Source organism: Schistosoma mansoni (genome assembly GCF_000237925.1).
Source record: "Schistosoma mansoni, WGS project CABG00000000 data, supercontig 0201, strain Puerto Rico, whole genome shotgun sequence".
Classification (NCBI taxonomy): domain Eukaryota; kingdom Metazoa; phylum Platyhelminthes; class Trematoda; order Strigeidida; family Schistosomatidae; genus Schistosoma; species Schistosoma mansoni.
Genome location: NW_017386075.1, coordinates 304816 through 315391, shown reverse-complemented (window position 1 = coordinate 315391; position 10576 = coordinate 304816). Strand labels below are relative to the sequence as shown.

Below are 10576 nucleotides of genomic sequence, written 5' to 3'. Positions count from 1 at the left end.
TAATATTACTGATATTACTACACTAGATAATTGGTTTCTATTTTTCATTAGATTATTATCTTCCTAAATCTGAAGATATTCCACTTGATTTATCAATAATAAAACAACAACTTTTAAAAGATCAAAACCGCACAAATATAAATTATCTTCAAAGAAATCGTTTCAATAATTCTGGTAATGAATTATGGTCTGGTGATGGTGATGGTATTAATTTAGGATGGACTGGTATATTATCTATTGGTATAATGCCAAAACTAATCTCTTCATTATTTAATTTATTCTCTTCGCCGGCAACTAGTTCTCAACGTTATCATCAATTAATTGAATTAGAAGTGAAAACAATCAGTTAATTTTGTTGTCTCTACTTTCTTATTGTATATTAAATACATGTAAATAGTTTATGAATAAAGGGTAGTTTCTTTTTATCGGTACTAACTGCTTTGTTTTTTTTCTGTATCATGAAGTAGAAAATCTAGGTAAGAGTATGTTCAATAGTGTAAAGGTTCATGTCTAGCCTAAAGGTACTTTTGGTGCTAAATGGGGGGGGAGGGCGGAGCCATTTGTATGAAAAGCTAGCACAAAGAAGAACAACAGATCTTTACGACTCAGTTGCTTACTTATTTACTTATACCTGTTATTTCCAATGGAGCATAAGCCGCTGACTAGCATTCTTCAACCCAGTCTGTCCTGGACCTTCTTTTCTATTTCTATCCAACTTTTGTTCATTCTTCTCATGTCTGTCTTCATTTCTTGACGTAATGTGTTCTTTGGCCTTGGGGATTCCATATGAGGGCTTGCGTTGTGACGCAGTTGTGTGCTTTCCTCAATATGTGTCTTATCCACTTCCAGCACTTCTTCTTGATTTCTTCCTCAATTGCTTACTTACTTACGCCTGTTATTCCCAATGGAGCATAGGCCGCCGACCAGCATTCTCCAGCCGTCTGTCCTGGACCTTTCTTTCTAATTCTATCCAACTTTTGTTCATTCTTCTCATGTCTGTCTCCATTTCTCGACGTAATGTGTTCTTTGGTCTTCCTCTTCTCCTTTGGCCTTGAAGATTCCATGTGAGGGCTTGCGTTGTGACGCAGTTGTGTGCTTTCCTCAATATGTGTCTTATCCACTTCCAGCACTTCTTCTTGATTTCTTCCTCCACTGAAATCTGATTTGTTCTCTCCCACAGTAGATTATTACTGAGATTGTCTGACTCAGTAAGCACATTGAATTCATTTACATTAATTGATAGTCAAAGCAATTGATAACAACCAGTTGTAGCATGAAACTAAAGATAATTTTTAAAAATTCTAACTAGAAGTAACAACATAAGAGATTTCGAATCCGTTACAAGGATTGATGATCACAATGAATTTCGACTATCTATTAATCATTCAGGGAATAGTTTTTGTGAATGATTAATCTATGGAAACGAAAATAATGGTCTAAAAAGTAGGAAGATATAGCATAGTTCATCCAAATAGATCTTTGTAAGGGTGCAAATAGATTTGTAAGAATCCATACATTATCCCTGGTTAGAATGGGTAAGAGTTTTGGAATAGTGCTGTGATATAACAGGATAGAAAGGTCAAACCAATTTTTGATCAACATTACTTCCGTACTCTTATTCTATGTGGTGACTATTCAGGGTAATCTTTGTCTTTGTTTCCCAATGTGATATTTAGTATAAGATTGATTTATGTGAGTGTGGGGTTTTTATTCCAGATATGTTATTCCTGTATTAAGTTAACATGAACTATGCATATTGTGGCATGCAGCATGCTATTTGTTCTAACTCTGGGCATTTTTTTTCATGTATGTGATTTCATCCTAATTATTCATCAAAATGAATGTACAATCAACATGTGAATGAGTGTATTTTCGACTAGGGTCGTTATCGTGTTTTGGTGTTAGTAAATCTTTACTTGTACCAGTCTTAGTGTTCTTCGCGTTGTGGGGATTGTAATAGTTCCTTGTCTTCATTCACTTAGTATTGTTTGTTTGAATCTTCCCATTGATGCTTAGGACTGCAACTGGTCAGTCTCTTATTGGCCATATGTTCATACTGTGCACATTGCCTCGATATTGCCTTAATTCACAAGCATTATAAGCAAAGATGGATAGTGGCTTGCAGTGGAATCCAGCTAACGGGTCCCAAATAGGACGAAACGCGCGTCAAACTGGATTCCACTGCAAGCCACTATACATCTTTGCTTATAATGGTTCCTTGTTTTGTTTTAAGTATAAGTAATAAGCGACACAGATGTAATGTGTTGATTTGCATGTCATCAGCAATCTATATGGGAAGAATTGAAATATTGGTACGTTTAATACCATTTTCGAAGAACACTTTTTTTGGTTAGTATCTTAAACCACAGTTGATTGATCGAATGCTATCGATCAAGCACTAAGAAGGACTTGACACGCATGACATTGATTACCACCCAGTGATCAATCAATTGTGATTACATCTCAGTCCTACAAGAGGTCGGTCGCGGCCCGAATAGCTCAGTGGTAACGTATTTGACTGTGAAGCTGAGTGACACGGGATAGAATCCGTCAGGGAGTACCAGTTCCCTCAAGATTACAGGTACACCTTGCTGACGAGTGCCAGGTAACAGGAAACCCGGGGTCCAGGGTTTCCTGTTGACCACCTCCAACCACCATCTTAGCATCTTAAACATTCCGAACATTATGCCCAAGTATTTCTACTCATTGTTTTATGTGATATCAGATGAAAGTTATTCATTTTCGAATTTCGCACAAAAGCCTGTATGTTTTCTCGATTCTGTTTGGAGCGTCTTTATCCCATAGTTTTACCAAAACCTATAGTTTACTGCAAGTGTATTTTTACATTATTGTTTGATACTACTAATAAGTAGTTCAGTACTATCTGTTCATAAACTGGATTTTTGATTCGAATGTTGACTGTTATTACTTGAATGTTTCTGAAATAGATAATTTTCTTGTTTCGAACCAATGCTAGTTTCGCTTAACTGTTAAATTATTCTTCAGTGGTAGTTATGCTTTAGCGTACGCTGTCCAGTGGGATCTCCTGTCGAATTTGATAACAGGACAATTATCAGGAATTTCTTTAGTTCTAACTAGTGTTGTATGGAATACACTATTGGCAATCACTTGCTTCTCTTATAAGATAGACAAGGTTCCCTAAATGATTTGAGTGTTTATTTCTCATATTCTCTTCTCATAGTAATCTTCGGTAGGGTTGATTACCTAGTTACATTGGTTTACTTCGAAACTATTATCTTCTTTTTGTGTGTTTCTCTACATATTTTTCTATACCTCCGAATTCTTTATGGTTGTTCCATACAAAAACTTTGGACTTCCGTTGTACACAGCTAAGTACATAAAGGTGAATCTATACCAGAATTGTCAGCATATTTATTTAAACACAAACATAAGCCCCTGATTATTAATGGTTAAATATTTTAGTCTCATCTAACCATTCAGTTGATGATATAAATTTGATAACTAAATGAGTTACAAAGTAATTAGGAGGGATTATAACTGGGGATATTTAACTTGGGATGGTAAATCATTCTTTCAGAGAATCCACTCACGAAAATGAGTCTCAAGTTACGTACTTACGCCTGTTACCTCTCATGGAGGAGTATAGGCCGCCCACCAGCAGTCTCCATCCGACTCTGTCTTAGACAATCCTTTACAGTTGCTATTTATCCTTCTGATGTCTGATTCCCATTCCCGACTCAATGTGTTCTTGGGTCTTCCTCTTTTTCGTCTCCCTCCAAGATTCCATGTTATGGTTTGCCTCGTGATGCAGTTTGATGATTTCCGTAATATCTGTCCCATCCTTTCCTAATTTCCTTTTAAGTTGGAAGTTATTTGAATTCTTTTAAAAACACTGATCGTCCCTATCTAGGTTCTGATTGGTTCAGCAGTATGATTTAATCTAACCTAGATCCCCTCGTCCGAGATCGTTAATGTCCACTACTACTGAGGAGTTGCATACGGGAACAAACCAACCGTCCAGTACTTCCCTGTTTTTCAATTGTGGCCTGGCTTAGACCATCTGATGATATCAACTGTGAAAGATTTAATAGATCGTCTCATGAATTATATTTATTTATTTATTTAAACACATTAATATCGGTACAAGGAAGCACCAGATACATATGCGCCACACAAATCTCATTTGATTTGTGTCAGGGCTGTGATACTGCCAAGTGAATGTAAACTTCACCCCATCGCACAAGCAAGTGGCTATCAGGATTCAGTAGCTGAGTGGACAACGCGATGACGTTTGAGGCGAATGATACTGGGTTCGAGTTTCAGATAGGACGAAACGCGCTTCCTGGATACGACTGCTAACCACTATCCATCTTTGCTTACAGAAAGAACATGACTTTTCACATGATATTACTTGAAAAAAATGCACAATTCTTTTATTTGATTGTTTGCTCTTATTTATCTATTTTACCAAACAATAGATTGAAAATTATGATTGATATATTACTAGTTATGGTTAGATACAGAGTTCTCATGGATTGATATAAATTCATTAGGTAGTTTGAGTTTGATAAGTCTTATAATTGAATACTAGATTTGGTTTCCTAAGCGCTCCCAGTGGAGGAATAAATCAGGAAGAAGCGCTGAAAGTGGATAGGACACACATTGAGGAAATCACCCAACTGCGTCACAAGACAAGCCCTCACATGGAATCTTGAAGGTCAAAGGAGAAGAGGAAGACCAAAGAAATGGAGACAGACATGAGAAGAATGAACAAAAGTTGGATAGAATTAGAGAAGGCCCAGGACAGACTGGGTTGGAGAATGCTGGTCGGCGTAAGTAAGTAAGTAAGCGCTCTCAGTAACTCCCAAGGTAAATCTATACAGCAACTTGAATACGAGAGAAGAGTTGGGGAAATATGGAAGAAATGCTTTACTTCAAAGGTTCGTTAATGTACGGAAAATCTAGGGTATTTATAGCATTTTAGATGGCCTTAGGCTTCCGGAAAATTCTGGAACGCTACTAAACATAGTAGAAGTATAGGTAATCATCCAATCAGAAGCGCGACATATGACTTTTCACTTTCTAAATGTTTCTGGCAAAACTTCTATTTAATGTTTATTGGATGTTTTTCAGCGTTTTCAGAGCCTCTTTTTGGTTTTTTTTCTAGGAGTTGGACATACATAAACATTTCGTTCTAACCTGACGCACATCGGTAACCTTAATCTACAACCTTGTACATGACCGCACTCTGAACTTTCATATCCTTGGTGAACACGATATTATTGACATAATGAACAAATCTAATTTAAACAACTATTGAAAACCTGGAATCACTGGACTACCTTTCGTCTTAGTGTGGAAATCCTTAGTAGTGCACATCTACAAGCTCATTGGACAGTGATTGAACCTAAGACCTTCGATCTTATGTGAGAACACTTAACCTCTAGATCACTAAGCTGATATCCACTTGTGTATATATCTAACTTCAATAAATCTGCGATACTACCCAATAATTTTCAATTATCTTTGATTGGTTATTATCTCACACCACATACGTTTAGCTCCACTGAGCACGACTTTTTACTAGAACTGGGCAACTTACCTCTTGAAGCTAATGAGCAAAAGATAATCAACGGTATGGGGTTACGGAGATTGCTGAATCTTATTCAGATCACGACAACCATTAAAAACCCGGAAACATTGGACAGGTGTTTTGTTCTATCATAGGACTTTTTAACACTGTACTTCCAGGTATTATTAACTTATTTTAAGTTCATATTTCCAAATATCAGTTAAATTGTGGTATATCATTATAGCTACCCTGTATTGTTTATAAAATCTATCTCATTTCTAACTTCATTGGAAGCTTTCTACTAGAACTTCTAGTAATTCATCTACAGACAAGTTACGTTCTAAGACTTAAATGATACTAGAAAATATGGACGGAAGTAACATATTAAGCCATATATGATAACATCATACTACTTACTTTGTGTTCTATGGGATGGGATTTCTGACCCTATACCCAACCCTCCTTCTTTACCTGGGCTTTTAACTAATAGTAACCTTAGAACAGTTATAGATGAAGTTGATAACATCGTAAAGTATTAGAAATCTTAAAGTAATAATGTTTGGTGACTGATAAATGTGTAAAATATGACAATAATATCTTTAAACCATCTTTGTCTTCTACGATTGTATTAACAAGGTAGTTTTATTAACTGTCACAGGGTAATTGGTTAAAGAGTATGATGATCACATTGGTCCGATCGATAAATCACTGTATTCTAATTGGCGGTTACAAGATAATAACAATTGCCAGGACTCAATATAACATAGACTAACGATCAAAATAATTCAATTTACAAATCTAATTCTAAATCTTAGTCCTATTAATTCTTACTTTCTATTATCTGATCAATTAAATAGGATCTTATTCCTTGTTGATTCACCTTTATAAGTCATCTTTACCCATGAATCTTACAGTAATGTTCCTAGTAAACTATTGTAGTGAACAAGAACACGGGTGAGGACAATGCACAAGTTACAGACTATCTCACTAAATTCTGATAACCATATAGTAAACAGTTACTTTGCAAAATAACAATCAATTGTCTTAATCTTAACTGTTCCGTCTGCAAATATCAGTCCATATTCTCTGGTTTCATTGTTTATACATTTTCGTACCGATTGCGCTTCATTCCTGTTCTTTCCTTATCGATATTCTGCCAAAATACATTCTATTCCTCACTATGACCATATACTACTTGTGTGGATATAAGTGGACCACACCATTACTTGAAGTTAAAAATGTTGATATCTTGGTTTGCATAACTTTAACGAATGCCCTAGCAAAATTGACATTAAAATGATCTTACAATTGTAAAACCACTATTTAGCTAATGAAAACAGGGGATCTATATAAGTAAAAATTAATGAACTATGTAAGACAATTGTGATGTGTCATAATTAAGAGTATTTGAATTATAGTACAAGCTGGGAATCCCAGAAATAACCACGAAGAACTAGATGAGCATGAACGAATGTATTGTATTTGGAATTCAAGACCAAGCAATCATCAAGTACAAAGGAATCATTAGTTCATATAGACACCACATACAACCATAGCTTAAATTAGAGTCTAAGTTTCTGTAATAGATTGTATTTCTTCTCCTTAAATCCCTCCTATGTCTGTCCGATAGTGTATTGGATAAAGACTGTATTATCTAGAATGTATTCATAACTATAAGAATTAATAACAGAAATTGGAACAGAATTGCTTGATTCCTGGAATTGTATTTGATCAACATGTTGGTTATGTATACTCAAGTCATTGATAACTCATCTCGCTTTGACAAATAGACAGGAAATTTACGTTTCAGATTAGCATTCCAATCTTTCCGTATAGCACTGAATATACATCCAAAGTATCTACGAGTTTCTCTAATGAGATCTGGACGTCTCACCGGTAAAGGTTGCAATAACAAACAGTCTAAAGTGTTGACATGTCTATCTTGTAATGATTGTCGAGAAATATAGTCAACGTGTTGAATTTGTTTGGCACTCCTATACTGAACCGTAGTCGTAGGCACTCAAAGTAATACTTCATCGTTGAACCATAGCAGCTAAGGAACGTGTTAAAGATTCTTCCCAAAATACATATAATGCTTCTCTCTGAGTTTGTGAATAACCTTGTTCAGTAACAGTAAGTTTGCGTGAAACACAGATAACTGGTGCACTTTACATGATTTAACAGTAATATCTTAAGAGTTGCAGAAGGAAATGAGATAGGCTTTTCTGGATATGCCAAAGATTTTGATAAACTACAGGCTTCTTTTTCAATGAATGTAAGGAAATATCCCACAATTTTATCACCCTTCACATCTTTCTCGGTCATGCTCCATATCTCAAAACTTTCCAAATAATCCTCAAAAGCTACCAAAGTTGAATGAATGTCCAACTGTTCTATCAGAGGCTCCATCGCGACGCCAATTTCATAATTAAGAGTATTTAAATTATAGTAGAAGCTGAGAATCCCAGAAATAATGCAATTTAACCACGAAGAACTAGATGAGTACGAATGAATGTAACGTATTTGGAATTCGAGATCAAGCAATCATCAAGTACAAAGGAATCATTAGTTCATACAAATACCACATGATGTTAGAAAGCTTTTTGAATTCTTATTAAAATTTAGTCTATTTTTATAATGTAGAACCCTAACCTCAAGTCACTTCATCATCGATGATGATTATTCCTTTAACACAGAATAGGGGATCGTCTTAAACTGCTATTCTTCATGATATAGTGGATTGTTTACAATATTTTTCCTCTCTCAGACGTATATAACAATAATACGTTAACAAGACTAATCCTGTTGATGATGCCAAAGGTATTGTAGTTTGACAACACTTTATCAGCAACACCTTTTATAATTGAATCGTATCCATCCAGTCAAATCAAAAGTCAGAAGCGAGAAGGTTGGAAGATATATTTGATAGATTATCGATATATCGAGAAGTGATTAGTCTAAACCGGCTAGCAGTCGCAGGAGAAGTTGAGCACGGCCTTCCCATTTATGATCTGGTGCGGATGCATGGCCGAGCGCCTTCAGCTAGGTGAGTCCATTAAAACTAATGTGGTCAGTATCTCAAGTCGAACACTTAGTTATTGATTTTGGGGGGTTATTTAGCGCCACACCGTTATATCGGAACCAGGATTATTTATGTATTTATTTAAACACAAACATTGGTACAAGGAGGCACCAAATAGACCAGCGCCATATAAATCATTCGATTTGCGTGAGGGCTGTGATACTACCCAAGTGCCCAAACCCGATGCAGGTGATTTTATTAGGAGGCCACTCCACGAGCCTTTAGCCTAAATGTTTAATCCACGAGTGGAGCAACCTGGAACCCATCTACACCATTAGCTTGGAATCACCGTTTTCCAAATCCTCTAGATAGACCCTCCATATCCACCAACCTGGTTACAGCTCTGGGCATTCACTTCTCGTCCTCTCAATATTATAAACAACACCGGTGATGCGAGAAGGCAGTGAATAGGACTTCCCTGATAGTGGTTGTATGCACGCGGCCCTGTGAGAGCATCTGGAGAGGGAGAGCTGACTCTCCCCACCCTCAGCCATACCAGAGTATTTAGGGGGCCTCATTGGTTAGCTCCGGTAATTACTAAATCAAATACTACTTTACATACTATCAATAGTTCAAAATACTATTACATATCTTTTCTATCTTCTTAGTTTCAGTAATTATTTAAATACTACTTACAATCTGTGTTAGAAAAGGTTGTTTACTCTCACCCTTTCTCTTTCTCCTGGTGATCGACTGGATCATGAAGATGTCAACATCTGGAGGAAAGCACGGGATACAGTGAACAGCTAGGATGCAGCTGGACGATTTAGACTTCGCAGATGATCTGGCTCTTCTATCACACACGCAACAAAAAATGCAGGAGAAGACGACCAGTGTAGCAGTAGCCTCAGCAGTAGTAGGTCTCAATATAAACAAAGGGAAAAGCAAGACTCTCCGATACAATATAACATGCACCAATCGAATTACACTTGACGGAGAAGCTTTGGAGGATGTGGAAACCTTTACATATCTGGGCAGCATCATTGATGAACACGGTGGATCAGGCGCAGATGTTAGGGCGAAGATCGGCAAAGGAAGAGCAGCATATTTACAACTGAAGAACATTTGGAACTCAAAACAATTGCCAACCAACACGAAGATCAGAATTTACAATACAAATGTCAAGACAGTTCTACTGTATGGGGTGGAGACGTAGAAAACTACAAAAGCCATCATCCAGAAGATACAAGTGTTTATTAACAGTTGTCTACGTAAGATACTTCGGATCCGTTGGCCTGACACTATCAGCAACAAGTTTCTGTGAGAGACAACAAACCAGATTCCAGCGGAGGAAGAAATCAGGAAGAAGCGCTGGAAGTGGATAGGACACACTTTGAGGAAGTCACCCAACTACGTCACAAGACAAGGCCTCACATGGAATCCTGAAGGCCAAAGGAGAAGAGGAAGACCAAAGAACACATTACTTCTAGAAATGGAGACAGACATGAGAAGTTGTAATAGAAATAGAAAGGAAGGTCCAGGACAGAGTGAGTGGGTTGGAGAATGCTGGTCGGAGGTCTATGCTCCATTGGGAATAACAGGCGTAAGTAACTAAGTAAGTATAATCCAATAATCAGTATTTTAAAAATAAACTATGAATTCAACTTCCCGCCTTATTTGTCTCTCTCTATGTACATAAGTAATTCATAATTATTTACCCTTTATAATTATTTATTCTGTCTAGTAACTAAAATTTTCGAAAGATAATAATTTATCTCTATTTCTTCTTAAGTCAAAAACGTCATTCTACCGAATATTCTAATATAAAACTATATAGAAGTAGCCATGGTACCATTCATTTTTGCCGCTAATGAAAGAAAATAAATAAAACGACAGTGTACATCTACACACACACACACACGTACACATACACATATCTTTATATAGACGTTTACAGAAATAGATAGAGTGTCACGCAAACAGTTACTTTCTTTGACCAA

The 10576-nt window shown here is 36.5% G+C and overlaps 1 protein-coding gene across 1 annotated transcript in view; it reads left to right on the top strand.

The window, feature by feature from the left end:
- Smp_127630 (hypothetical protein) overlaps positions 1–9961 on the top strand; it is a gene marked incomplete at both ends in the record, with an annotated part of 15500 nt that extends 5539 nt beyond the window's left edge. The window contains one exon of the mRNA XM_018793554.1: positions 9736–9961. Within this exon, the coding sequence (XP_018647140.1) occupies positions 9736–9961 (226 nt within the window). The remainder of the gene's footprint in view (positions 1–9735) is intronic.
- Between the last annotated feature and the right edge of the window lie 615 nt (positions 9962–10576).